The sequence below is a fragment of the Lasioglossum baleicum genome, chromosome 2 (assembly GCF_051020765.1).
Source record: "Lasioglossum baleicum chromosome 2, iyLasBale1, whole genome shotgun sequence".
NCBI classification, from domain to species: domain Eukaryota; kingdom Metazoa; phylum Arthropoda; class Insecta; order Hymenoptera; family Halictidae; genus Lasioglossum; species Lasioglossum baleicum.
The window spans coordinates 17023462-17038820 of NC_134930.1; the positions used below are offsets into that span (position 1 = coordinate 17023462).

Consider the following 15359-nt stretch of genomic DNA (forward strand, 5'->3'; position numbering starts at 1 on the left):
CATCGTCGCCGAGTGCTGTCGAGTTTTCGTATTCCCGTGTGTGCCTCGAATCATACTTCCTCTCTCTATCTATCCACCTCTCTATCTCTCTTTCCTCCCTCTCTTTCTACAGCACGCTCTCGCCTCGACTGTAATCAATCTCGAATTCGGCTACAATTTAACCAACCAGGAGCCGAGTTTTAGGTAGATTAGCCTCGAGTGCGTTTTCCTTGGATGCTGCTTCTGCGGAACGGATTTTCCACGGGAATATCTCCCGTTTCCGAACGAATATTGTTAAATGATTTTTATTATCCCCGCGCGTTACTCACCCTGAAAATTCACTCAATTATTATCTTTACGCAGGCACTGTAACATATCTTTGTCTCTCTGTGCTGCGAGATTTATTTTCTAAAATATGAAAATTTTCGTAAACGACATTTTGTAGACCTCGTTTCGGGAATTTTTATGAAGGTACCGGACGATTGTGTTGTATCGAGGTTTTTTATATCAGGATTTGTGTTGAAGTCGAAATACTTCAAATGGCAGGAACTATATAATATTTTAAAGAGGAAGAGGGAGGGCACTCCTCTCCCCCGGAATAATTAATCAGTCAGACAGAAGGTTCCCAGAACCGGTGAAACTCGTTCGATGTCCTCGCGCCGAGTCTAATCGGAAGATACACAGCCGCGAAAAATATACAGAAGCTACTCGCGGCGTCCTTAAGCGGGAGTATTAAAGCGGAGGAACGACGATGATAAAACGTGGCGCGCGCCGCCAGAGAGCCGGGGCAATAAATGTTTCGTGGCTCGTAAAAATGTTATTGCCTTCCGTATGCCACGATAGCGGAAGTCGCGGAGACGCATCAACCGGACTCCTATATGCTGAAGAACAGGAGACAATCCGGTTAGGTCCTCGCGAAACACCGGGGGCCATGTGGTGTTCGAGTTCCATCGCGGTTCATTCGAATTTAGGGTGATCTCACAAATCGACAAACGTTTTTACATTACGAAGTCGTGGCAGCAACTAATTATTGTATAAAACTCGAACACACTTCAAGACACACATACTGGTGATCTTTTTGAAGCTGAACATGTCAAGGACATTTGAAGGTCAACTCTGATTTTTTAGCAGAAACGTTTCCTCGGCAATATTTAAGGGATTAACGCATTGGTTTCTTGGCAACAAGTTCGTAAAAATAGATACAAAAATAAGTGAAGTTAAACAGCTAAATAACTGAAACAATTTACATGCGCAAGCAGGTACACATTAAATATAGGAAAATACAGATACATCGCAACAAAGCAGTATAGCGAATCGAAATCCCACGCGTTAAGGGTTGATTCTCGTTGTTCAGCGAGTTCGGAGCGGAGGGTGTGTTTCGTGGGAGGAATTAATATTTTCCGGTCGTCGCGAGGCGGAAGGTAGACGGCCAAGGATACCTGTAGGTAATTCGGAACAGCGGAAAATAAACTTTTCCGGCGCGTACATAAAGTAATACTCGATCCGGGGAGAGGTAGCTCGGTTCCTTTCAGCCGGGGGGCAGGATTGGATGGTGGCTCCCATGGGGTTAATTCCGCGCCGAAGGGTGGAAAATATTCACGGTTCCTTAAAATCCGACGAGCGGCCTCGTCTCTTACGAGCTTCCTCTGGGGTGGCGTTATACCAAACGGTCACTCAAAATACCACACCCCTTCCATGCTTCCTCTTTTTTTTCTGCCCGTGGCAACGATCCTTTAATCCGCGCCAAACTGTCCGGGATATTTCTACCCTACCCACCTCCGGGCTGGAAACTCCAATAAAATTCCTCCCACCCCTGAAGACGTTTCTCGCCTTTCCGACTACGTCTTAACGAACGACTCGATGGGATCGTGCAATCCTAACTTGCCGATTTTGCAGATTTTCCTGTCGTCGCACGCGGATTTTGGGATTTTAAGAAGGTTTGTGTAGAAAATCGATGTTTGAATTTATTAGAAGAATGTTCAACGAGGTTTTTGGCTTCTCTAGAGGGTAACAGTTCTCAATTATGTTTCAATCGCGATCGGCTGAATGTGAATTATTATAAAATAGCAGTTTACAGTGAAATTCAGTATATGAATATGATTAAGAAATGTTAAATAAGATTTTCAGCTTCTCTGGAAAATGATCCCTCAATAACTATTATGTTGTGCTCTTAATTATAGTACAATGTCATGCCAGTAAATAAACTGTTGTGCTGGAGCGGAAAATTTTTGAACGATATAATAAAGACGAAATAATAATGCTTCATTTTTAATGATGTTGAAACTAAACTGTTTGTACGATTAATATTGTTAACGATGTAAATGTGTAGTAGCTATTTTGTAACCTGATGCCATAACGATCCGAATATTCTGTAACAAGCGGGGGCATGGTGTAATTTACACTGCTGCGATTATTATAGTACGATTAAATGCTGATATCGTTGAACAGCTGACCGTTGCGTTTATGCGTTAATGCAGAAAAAATTGAAATCTGTAAACGATAAGCTTAACATTATACAATTAAACAAGGTACATTTTCTCTCTCTTAGAGTTTTAGTGTATGCTACTGTGGAAACATATGAAAGGTGAAATTAACTATGTATTACTAATAACAAATTATCACAGTCACTAGTGAACCGGCCTCGAAAAATCCCACAGAATCAGAACAATTTATAATAGTTAACAATTTGAATCCCATGTCGGTCATATCAAGGTGAAACTATATTTTTAAAAAAATCTCATTGTTGTTTCAGTCCATCAGGTGTACAGTGACCGGATGTTCCTGCGACTCTTTCACCCCTGGGAAACGTCACATCAGATGCTGCGAGAAATGTCACCACGGATGGGTGCCACATGGTGAGTACTCGGACCAACAAATCCTGAAATCTGTGCAAACAAACATTATCACTAGACTGCGGATTTTATGTATTTATAAGAAACATTAGTAGATGTAATCTGGAACAGCGGAAACATTAGACGAATTTAATGCTACTAATACATTATTTTCAATCTATCAAACATTTTAAGAAAGAAATTACACTTCTATTTCAGCCCAATTTGTTGCTATTCAGGTGAAAAGTTTTTATCTTGCATAAATATCCGCAGTCTAATTATCACTATACCTATTATATGTACAGGGTGTACAAAAAGCAATGGTCATCCGTACATAGCCTGCGGATCATTATGCAAAATAAAAATTGCCTGCATCGATTGCAAGAAAGGGAAACCAAATTGAATGTTATTTCTTCCCTTAATGATTTTAATAAAGGAGGAATTGACATCTTCAATTTTTCAAATTTTCCAACAATTTTGAATTTCATCTATTCAATTTTTCTATAAATGCATAAAGATCCGCACATTTGACGTTCCAGCGATCCTACATTAAAAAATAGGGACTTCAATGCGTATTCCAGAAATTTAAAAAATGTTTGAAACCCAAGAACAAATAAGAAAATTAGTGGTGAGCATAAACAACCCAGTACGCTAACGAGGTCGATAAAAATAAGATTGCAGACGGAGGGTTAAAAATCGAGCGATATCTAAATAAATTCTACCAGGGAAAAAAAATTCCTGAAAAATGGAATTCGATACGAGAATTAGAAGCTTGAGGATTCACCTCGAAGGGGCTGTCGAAGATTCGCGAAGGGGTGGGTGGCCGCGTGCACACGGTTAAACGCAAATTTTCCAACTGTCAGCATACTTCATCCGAGCGGCCCTCTGGGACGAAATTCAATTTTCCGACGATGACCAGTGCCCTCCCTTCGCCCTTCGCCCTTCGGTGCTCTCCTTGCGCGTGTATGCATACGTATCGCCGATAGATATAAGAGGGCGTGCGCTTTATGCCCTCGTAAGCTTTCGAATGTATGGAAGAGCCGATTGGCCGGCGTTCGTCGCGATGCTGGCCCTTATACTGGGTGTCACGATCCGCAATTCACAATACACGGTAAACAATTTTAATTGCGCGATTGAACGCGGAAAAATTTTTTAAAATAATTTGAAAGTGCCCAGGTGTCCTGATATTGACAAAAAGGTTTACGTAGACAGTGCTGATTAATAATTTTGAAAACATACATAGTTGAACAAAGCCGCGGATAAAAATAAAAATAAAAATCAACCGAGCATTGGATTCAGAAATTAGACAATTTCTGGCCACGTTTCGGGAATGCGTTTGAACTTTGAAAAATTGACCAGGACACCCTGTATATTACGGGCACAAAGCACCCCGTATCGATACGTCTGGAAGCCGGTGTGTATCGCGCTTAAAATTCCGGCAGCTTGACCCGCGATAGATTGGACGGGCCGCGGAATACATATAAATTCCGGTCCCCCGGGAACGCAGTTGCATTTTCCACGATGGTGGTAGCTTCTTCTTCGGCCTCCTATAGGATCGGGGAGAAAGAATGTGTCGCTGGGAAAGCCGTCCATCTTGCGACCGGATGGGAATTTTGAACGTGGCCTCGTTAGCCATTCTTTTTTATCGCGTCGATTAACCCCCTCGCCAAACCCTTGTGTCTATTCGATACATTTTTTACTGGTTTGCTTTCGAAATAGCAGCTCGTTCTTCAAGTTCGTTAATTATACGTTAATAATTCGTTCGTTAATAATAGTTCGTTAATAAGATTATACGATCTGTATAATTATGTCTTAGACAGGGTGCCCAGGAAAAATATGTGGTGCCATTTAAAAAAATGAAGATGACCTCCAAGTTACACAAAGAAATTTTCTTTTGCCAACTAAAAAGTAATTAATTTTTTTATCTGGTCGAGAAACATTTATAAAAGTCCACTCTGTGCTCCAGAGAACAAAACAAAATTTATAAAAAGCCTGTTTTGATGTAACAATTGAAACAAGTAAGATATTATTTTCAGCTTGTTAAAATGATTGAAGAATAAACAGACTATTTGACTCGAGTCTCCAGCATTCGACGCACAACATTTATATTTTGCAAGATCCGCTGTCTAATTGTTAGTTAGCGGGTTATGCAAAGCCACCGGCGAAAAGATCGTCGGTTCTCGGGTCTTCTCCGATTGTTTGACATCGAAGGAACTGGTCCGGTGGCTGATTGCTCCTCGATCGAGACAACGACCAGGATTTTTTGCCGGACCGAACGAAACCGGTCCGGGTTAAGAACAAAAGGGGCAGCGACGGCTCGATTTCTAATTCCAGTGGTCCGATCGGCCATGTCGAAACAGAAATGACTCCGTCGGCGTTTTCGAGACCGATCCCGAGCAATTACCGAGATCGTCTTTTGTACCAGCGAGTTTGATGAATGCCGGAGGGCTGATTACCGTCGACACAGCTGACAGTGCACGATGGAATCGTTTCGGGACGAAAGCGGGCCAGGCTCTTTCGGTTGACCCGCCAGAAAAGCTCGCATACTCTTTGTTGCAACGTTGCGTTCGTCTGGCGTAATTGATTCGGAGCTTTCACAAGTTCTGCATTTTTCAGGATTTTTATCGACAGAGTTACTAATAGAATTATTTAAATTGTGACAGATATTTCATACAATAGGTCATTGCTTTTTCAAATTTATTATTCACAGCTGAGGATCCTTCAAACAATTTTTTTAATAACCATATGAATTTTACTTCTGATATTTGATAGACCACTTCTCCATCTAATTTTTTTAAGGACGAATTTTTACTATTTTCTATGAAGTTACTGGCTATCTTCCGTACTTTTGATGAGGAATTCATACAGATCAGCTCACGATGCGTTCACCTGACGAATTCAGTCGACCTGCTCCGTTTTCAGAGCAAGTCCCGGAGGCGTCGCATCCCGAACAGTTGACAGGGCCGTGACACGCGAGCTCGTAAGGAATCACGGTCGGGGGTGCGCGCTGACAAAGGCCTTTTTAAATTGTAATGAGCTGCCAAAGAGTGAATTATGTGCGTTGTCCGAGTGGCATCGAGTCCTCGAACGAACCCCACACCCTATCCTATAAAACGCGTGTGTCCGTGCATGCATACATGCATGCTTCCGTGCATATGTATTACAGGCTTGTATCGGGGCATCCCCATGCCGCGAGCAAGCCACCCCATGTCATGAATATATTTACATTGATCGTCCGTCTCGGCATTTTTCATTTGGCCCGTCGTTGTGTCAGCCACCGGCTCGGAGAACTCTCTTCTCTCTATACATACATATATATCCCCCGATACTTTATTTATATCGGTCGGACGTGTCTGTCCTTCCGAGAGGGCCGCGATTCACCATCGAAAAATCGCTAATGATCCTTTCGTCCTTCAACCGCGATCCCGGAAGTCCCACGAGTTATGGAGACCTATGTATACAAGGGGGCCCATGAAAAACGCCGACACAGATTTCACCGACAATATTTCACACCGACTCCAGATTTGTCCGACAACGAAGTGGACCCGCAACGAATTTAGTTGACGATAGTATTATCTAGGTAGTAGTAAGAAAAATATATTGTATCTAATTCTTTTTTTATGTACATATGAATAATATACAAATATATTTTGTTCAGTTTGGTTTAAGTTCGTTTCTTCGTTTTGTTCTCCCATTCAGTATACCAAGACCAAAGTACATAATCAGGGAGGTCGTGTGCTAGTCAAAATCATTGTCGGCCAAAGTCGTCGGTGAAACCTGTGTCGATGATTTTCATGAGACCAGAGTATAGCAATAATCAACTAATATTTAAAAATGACTAATAGTCTTTTTGAATGTTAGTCATAGCAAAATAGTCATTAGTCAAAACTGTATGATTAGTTAGTGATAACTAATTAATAATATTAATGTATGTTATCCGCACAATAGTGACCGATGACTAAAGATTGATGACTGATCATCAACTACTAATTCACTAGACTGCGGATCTTTATGCATTTATAGTAAAATTAAAGGGATGAAATTCAAAATTGTTAAAATATTTTCAAAATTGAAGATGTCGATATATGATTTCTCCTCTATTAAAGTCATTAAGGGAAGAAATAACATTCAAATTGGTTTCTATTCCTTGCAATCGATGTAGACAATTTTTATTTTGCATAAAGATTCTCAGTCTAGTTATCACTAACTAATCAAAAAGTTTTGACCAATGAGTATTTTGCTATGACTAACATTCAAAAAGACTATTGGTCACTTTTAAGTATTGGTTGATTATTGCCCTACTCTGCATGAGACCCGTGTACAAGTGGGGTCGCATACAATCTGGAGAAGAAAAACATTCGGCTCTATTCGTGGTAAGATGGCCTTGGCTTCGCTATGTAAACAATGTATTTTTACTCGATTATATTAACACGTCCAGCATTTGTTTCGCTGCTTGTATATTTTACATTCATTCATGAAAATAACAAGAATGAATATATACAAATTTTTTAAGTAATATGTACCCAAAGAAATATACTTTTTTACAATTCTCAATAATCATTGAAAATATTAGAACGCGTCATATTAGTACTTGGTAGTGTACGCTCGCAATAATGAACAGAAAAGTCGGTGTTAATCATCCTAGAAATAAACGGAAACTTTCGGACCAGTTCGGAAGCGCGTAACCGGACCGCATGACCCGCAGCATCGGCAGGAAGCGCGGTGCATCGAGTTTTGCATTAACGGCGCATTCCCTCGCAGTCGTTACACCGTCTCCGTTTCTATTTCGAAGTGAACGAAGGCGATAAAATTGTAAATGGCAACTGGGACTGGATCGGGAAGAGGGACACGAGTTTTCCCGGCAGGGCGACACGTTAAATCGTAACGACAGCTTTCGTCGTGTTCGAATCCGAATATAAATTCCAGCGATGCACGCTGCCCGAACGGTAAAGTAACACAGCTGGACGAAACCAAAAAGATTTGCTTCTCTTTTCCTCACAGGCAAACAGTTAGTGCGCTCGATTTTCCTTATTCCGAACTCATTTCATTTCGAACGCAACGAGAAGACAACAGTTTTAAAGCAAATATAGGGGAGCTATCAGACAATTTATTTTCTTTGCCATAGTATTAAATGAAAACCATACAGTTCCATTTATTAATCCTTTGCAGTCGGAGTTATTAGGATGGAAAATAAGTTCGCGATTTTCTCAAACAAAGTCATTTATATATGTATTTTTTAAGCACGAGTATTTTATATCAAATTAATCGCAAAATTCAGAGCTTCCCAGTGATATACACCTCAAGAGGAATGGTCACTGGTTATAATGATACAATAAAAGAATTACAAAACAGAAGGTTGCGAATTTAGTTGCCAACCTAATATTTTAACTTGAAGATTAAACATTTCTTCCGACCTAGAATAATTCTATTTGTATATGATTTTTTCATTTTATGGATATGAAATTGATATAATACCTCATACATATCTAACAATGTAAAGAATGGTACAGCAATTTTTAGTGGTGCCTCAGAGTCACCCCTGGACTGCTTCATATCTCCTCGACGCCTGCACCTGTAGAGAAATTAGATCACGGGAGAAGAAATTGATTTTCAGAAGTTCGAAACCAGAGTGCTCCCTTAAGGGCAACGAGCGGAGCGTATCGTGGACTTGGACGGTTCCCGGAGAGTGTACGAGGCTTTCGCAAAAGCCGTCGAACGCATCCGTCAGTATAGCACGCGAAGCACGCGCGGAAACGGCGAAATTCAGTCGGCAGGTAGTAGTGGTACGTGCATCTAATAAATAGTTGGTGGCTGCAGCGTGTATGGCCGATTAACTGGGCGCACGGCGCAGAATTTCTTTCTGCTCCCGTATAACCTAAGACGGGAGCGGATACGCATACTTTAAATTCCGATGCCCTTCCTGGTAATACAGAGGGAAAGAGAGACATAGAACGAGAGAGAGAGAGAGAAAGAGGTAGTATAGCGAGCAATTTAGCGTAGCCCGAGCCGGCCAGCAGAATTTCCCGAAGTTCGCCTTCCAATACTTTACGTGCCTGGAAACCAGTCATCTACGTCGTCCGGCTCTCCTGGGATCCACGATCCAACGATCCACGCCAATTAACTGTTTTTCATCGTCTGTCCGGCCCGGCTGGCCCCGTGCACGACCTCTTTCCGATGCATCGCGTGCACCGCGATGGTCCTCGATCGTAGAGCCATCGATTACGCTCTTCTCCGATGATGATGACCGCCGCGCCGTTGCGCGTAGCCAGAACGAATTTATAGGGTTCTCTATACTCTGCTCTCCTCTCCTCTCCTCTTCTTCCTTCCACAAGGAATTTCAAAAGTCGATACAAAGTGGATAGAAACGGGCGGGATCAAACTGCTCGACAGTTACCGCCCCGTGATTCGCTTTGTTATTAATAGACTGCGACCCGGTCTCCAGGAAATTTTGCTATTCCACCCGTTTCGACTCTGGGAAACGAGAATCCAGATTTATTCTTTCCTTTAATGGATGTTACGCGAGCATGTGCTCTTACGGTCTCTCCCGATGATTCGATGCTTTTGTTCCTCGTCGACCCGCTCTTCTTCGCGAATATTTGGTGGTATGAAATGTCCGATTCGTAACAGTTCACAACACAGTTCAATAATTTTTAATTATTTCAGAAAAATGGAAAGCATATATTAAGTCAGATTTTTTATAGAATAAACGTACTGAATAAATTTTCTACAAATGCATATTTGCAGTAATTGCAAATTAAAACATTCAGAACTCATCATTTTGAAGGGTCCCATAAATCTGGTGTTAAAGAAACACAACTTTGACCTAGATAAAACTTATTGATTAATGTGAGATATTCTGTCAAAATTTACGAGTTTTTCGATTGTATCGGATTGGAATGAAAATAATATCAAAAATAATATCAAGATAAAAATGTTCAACTTGAATTGCGACCAACTGCAGTGAAGTAGTAATTTATTTTCTTTTTTAATATGCCTAAAATCGGTAGAAACTAATACAACATTACAATTACAGCTACATCCTCATTTTTACTCATAAATGCATAAAATCCGCTAATACGTAACCAAAAAGGTATTTTCAAAAAAATCAAGAATTCAAATTGAGCTCGCCTATCGATCGCAGCTGCTATTTCCATAATTTCCAGCGATTCAGGAGCGAAAGGACCCCGGATAATCGTTTCCGTCCACAAATCACCGCGGCCCGGGGTCTCGCGACTCTCCAAACAACGATTTGTGTCCAGGCCAATTACAGGCAAATTTATTCGGCTTTCTCGTGTAAACGCGAAAGATTCAATGTTTCGATATTAGCGGTCGAACGCTTGCGCGCGTGGCATAACAGAGAGAAAGAAAGGGAGAGTGAGGGGGGGAGAGAGAGAGAGAAAGAGTGGTGGGGGTGCGAAACAAAGGGCGCGACACAGGGGGTGCACAACCCCTCGGTGTGTAATTCACGGTTTGCCGGTGCATTTATTAACTGTGTCACTCCGGGCGACGCCTATTCGATGATTTATCGTGCACGGTCCAAGACGCGTAAATCCCTTGCACTAGGCCCGACACTGTCTTCCCTTGCTGCCACCCTCGCTGCCAACTTGCCGGTGGTGGCTCGTTTCGGTTTCTTACAGCTGCCAAATCGTCGCCGGCGCAGATGGAGACGCAGATGGTTTCAACCCTGTCGCTGACCAACAATCCTCGCATACTGATCAGTAGACTGCGGATTTTATCAAAAAAAGGGTTGATCAAGTGCAACATTGTAGGCATTAGAAGAATTGAAGGGATGGATGGATAAAGGTGTCAAGTTTGTTTTCCGTAAAAGAGTTTTTAACAAAATATGTTGTCCTTTTTTGATGAATGTAGATAATTATTATCTTTTTTTGTATTCGAGATAAAACTCTTTTACAGAAAACAAACAATTTGTTACTTGACACCTTTATCCATCCACCCCTTCAATTGTTATATTATTCTCGATTAAAATTATTCAGAAATGGAATTCTAGTGGAATTCTGGATCCTAGTAAACCAAGGCTATTATTTTTATCAATAATGTTTCAAGAGTGAGGATCTTAATAATGAATTGAAAAATCGTCGAAATTCGGAAGTATCAAAATAAAAAAAAGTGAAAACTATAGTAGAATTGATTATTCACAGATTTGTTATAAAGGCCTATGGAAAGCGGCATATAGAACTCCCGAGAATTCCACGAAAAAACCGTTCAAAGAATAGCAAATTACAACCGAAATCCAGCATTCCATGTCCCACGAGGTGCCAGCGACGAAACCCAATTTTCAACACTTAATAACAACTTCAGCGACTCGAGACTTTCTTCGTATCGCAGTCTTGTGTAACAATAACAAATGCCACCATCGATCTCCTCCCATCAAACCGCAGCGACCCATCCGCATCTAATCACAGTCGAAAAAACGATCGAGAGAAGAAGAAATAATCGTGAGGCTCTAAAGAGACCGAGAATGATGTTCCCGGGGCCAGCAAACCGGACGATGATTGATAATCGTCTATTCGGTCGCTGGAATTTGTCAGTGCTGGTCCAGAGGTTGGCCATAGGTGTTCCTCCGACCTTTAGATATCGATCTTCCTTTATCACACGGATTGGAATCAAGAAAAAGAGAGAGAGTGAGAGAGGAAGCTCGTGGAAGCAGCATTCCCCGTGCTTGGTGAAAAACTAAGTCTTAATAAAGCTGGGCTAAGATAAATTGGTACATTAGCATCTCGGCCGTGATTCATGGTGACGTCCTCGGGCTTGTTGGACGAGGGAGTATGATGTATGGCCGTTGGCATTGGTTTCGTATTAGAGCAAACGGCCTCGTGTTTTAGGTCTTAAAAGCCGCGACCGTCCTTAATGGGGTGTAATGCACCCCCGGGAAACACTGCGCTGAAACTTTGTCGTGACTTGTGCTTTTCTCCGCCATCTGGCCTGCCATTGTCTCTCTGCGATCGTCCGGACTCCCACAGAACGTAATAGCACTGAGAACTGTTGTGAAAAATTCAACACGGATGTCGACGAACAATTTTTTTAGAAATTATTAGCAGCAGGACATCAGTAAAAATTTTTGTGGACGTATCTCGGTGATGTGACTATCCCGTAAAAATATTGCAACCAAAAGACGAGTACAAAAATTGTACAATCCACAATTGTCGAACTAAACAATTTTTTTGAAGATTATATTTTGTACTATCGGTTTGAACTTTTTTTGGGAAGCTAGAGCAATTAGTTTGTTACAGGTGAAAAGTTTTTTTTCAAAAATAGCAATTGATCGAAATTGTAGAAAAAAATACTAAAAGTTGCATTTTACAACTTTTTTATGTGGGCCTAAACTGAAAATGTAAAAAATACGTTTTGTAGGTCTGTGTCAATTATATGCACTGTGAAAGTTTCCTCGAATCGGTTGATGCGGGAAAAAACGACAGGCATAGACAGATGGAATTATTCTTAGATATAGGCCGAAAATCTGCAATTTTTACCATCTTTGAACGTATGTAGCTCATTCCAACTTCGACCGAGTTCGAGGAAATTTTCAGAATATGTTTAATCGACACAGATCTACAAAACGTATTTTTTAAATTTTCAATATAGGCCCAATTGCAATTTTTTAAAAGATTTCTTTTCACATCTTGTGGTAAACTAATTGCTCTAGCTTCCCAAACAAGTAAAAACCGTATAGTACAATATTTAAAAAGTTATCGTCTTTTTTAGAACGTCCGAATATCAATGCGAGTAACTGTATCTCCCATTTGAAATAGCACCTACTCGTATCAACCATGAATGCGTAAAATCCGCAGTCCAGCAGAAGGGTGCAGTCACAGTACACTTGAACAGTAAGTAATGCAATAAAAGGATTGAGATAGAGATGGAGTTCCGGAGCGAATCCGGAAGATGTCCGATCTTCCTCGTCGTCGATCCGAGTGGTTACACTTGCCGAAGGGGATCGTGCAGATCGCACCTCGCCGCCGAGAATAGCTCGCGTGGCTACCATATGGGCACGGCACGGGCCAGAATGTCGCTCGATAAATCCGGCCGGCGCGCGGCATAGAAGATTTGTCACGCGCTCGAAAATAGCCTGGGCCGGAATAAGTAGAGTGAATCGACGCGACGCGTTCGCATGAGCGAGACCGAACGATCGGTGTCGATGGAAAGGGATGACGCGGTTGGTGGGCCTCGACGTCGCCCCGCGTAAACACCGAGGCGCCGCGGCGCTTTACGACGCCCCCGGACCGCGGCCCGTGTTTAACTTATCCCGAGACTTTCTGGCACAAACCATTTTCACTGCCGGCTTCGACGCTTCGAACGCTTCGACGACGACACGCGCGTCAAGACGACCCGTGTGCCAACCACCCCCACACCCCCTCCCGCCCCCTCAATCCTTCCATCCACAATCTAACAGCGCCGCGACGCCTTCCGTAAACCGTCAGCCTCAGCGAGAAAACCTGCGACGCATCGCCGTCGCTCCATGTGGCAAACATTCGACGACCGACCTTTTCCTTCACTATTCCTCTTAATATTCTGGACTAGGCTCTCGAAAAGGAACGTGAGGATTTTGCGAATTTTTTTTTTGCACCCTTAGGATCTTTGGATTTGCGAGAAATTTGTTTTAGGAGGAGTATTAAGCCTGGGCTACGCGTGTGAATATTTTTAACGATGCCCGTTTGCTAATAACCTTCTTGGAAATTTTTTAGTTTATCAACCTTTGCATTTTTTTATTTTTGGTGCAATAGTTCTGGTTTGGATTTTTCTGGAATTTCTTCCTGTTCAGTTTCAATCTTTTTATTAAACAGTTAAAACATTGAGGTACGTCTGTGGAATTATCTAGCGATTTTCTTCTTGCTAATAATTGTTTTATTCAAACGAAATTATAGAGGAAGTCTCTTCCTTTATAGCAATTTTTATTTCGGTCACTTCGGACAGTCTGTTCGACCAGCAGCATCTAATAAGTATAAATAGCCATCGCGACCAACAAGGTATGAACCCATACGACGGTGCTTGGAATCGAATCAAGTTGAACAATTTAAAAAAGCTCCGTCGTATTTGGTCAGTAGCAGCATTCCAATGAAAGTGGCGCAATAAAGTACCTTCTGGACATGAAGGATGAAATAACAATACATATCTCATTTTATAGCGCGTATCTTACACTACCCCCTCATCTTGTCAGGCAATTATTTTTGCAGTCTCATAACATAAACTTTATAATGTTATAAGGCATCTCGCAATCATACATAATGTGCACCTTTACGCACTTATGGCTTGCAAAACGTCCCCAACGAAACAATTGAAATCAGTTCGACAGAATTGAATCCAGTTTTGTGTTCCATATCTGGTACATTTAACGATGAAAATAAAACTCTTCTGTAAAAATTACAATTCGCATAAACATCCTTAGTCCATTGACCTCAATAATTCGTTTCACTAGGAAAATTACAATGTTCCACTAGGAAAACAAACCTTGGAATATAAATACTATTACCTTCAGAGAAAAAGTTTATGTTCCTTGAAATAATGCAACTTTGACCTGACAGGTGTTTCCGACACAACATAGTGAATGATAAAGCAGATATTTAGATAATAATTAATTTTTTGTGTGTGCAATGTGATTAGGTAAAAAGTACTTGCAAGCTAAAACAATATTGCCGGCCAGAGTGCGTTGCAAAACAAAGACACAAATCTGTTGAACTTCGTTCAGTCAGCACGAAAGGACGACGAAATTTTTCACACACGGTCCCTTAATCTTATGTTATCGCGAATCCCGGCGCTAATAGATTCCCATAGCGAGCTGGTATCTCATGGTAAAAACGTTCTCGGGCGGAGCAGTTAATCATAGCGCAGCAGAGGGTCGAATTCGTAGATAAAGAGAGAAACGGAGCAGATAAGAGGGCCAGGAGAATCTGCACGATGTCCTAGGTGGTGATCAGCCTTTGCGGGGGCGGATTCGACCCAACCAGTGACAAATCGCTGTCGGTTTCGTCTGCGGAGGAATCCACATTAATCTGTATCAAGCTGGCCATCAATATTTAATCCTAATCCCGGGAATTGCTTGTTCCATGGGATCGGTCGCGGGATCGGTCATTCCCGGACCTGTCGACTTGCACGATGATGTTATGATGTAGCAACGTTGATTTTCTTAGCGGACGTCCATTGTTAATGATGCGGCCAGGAAAAATTGGAAACGTGACCGAGGGTCGGATGTACCTTGACGATTTATTTTCAAGCATTCTTATTAATACTATACAGGGTGTCTCAGCCGAAGGAGGCCACTTAAATATCTCCTTCATTCTTAATGACACAAAAAAAAATATTTATGGCATAATTTAGATGGTATCGAAGGAGGAATATCGTAGAACAACAATTTTTGTTGTCCGGCCATTTTTTCAAGGTCATCGTTATTTTTTTTTATTTGATCTTGTTAATGACTTAAGCATATTCAAATGTATTTTTTCAGCCGCTATAAGATGGAATAAAAAAAAATAATGACGACCTTGAAAAAAACTATGAAAAAATAACCGGACAAAAAAATTGCTTTTCTATGAT

At 41.4% G+C, this 15359-nt stretch overlaps 1 protein-coding gene across 2 annotated transcripts in view; it reads left to right on the forward strand.

The window, feature by feature from the left end:
* LOC143215655 (uncharacterized) overlaps positions 1–15359 on the forward strand; it is a 204803-nt gene that overhangs the window by 108586 nt on the left and 80858 nt on the right. For both annotated transcript variants that reach the window (XM_076437966.1, XM_076437975.1), the window contains one exon: positions 2732–2834. In XM_076437966.1, the coding sequence (XP_076294081.1) occupies positions 2732–2834 (103 nt within the window). The remainder of the gene's footprint in view (positions 1–2731; positions 2835–15359) is intronic.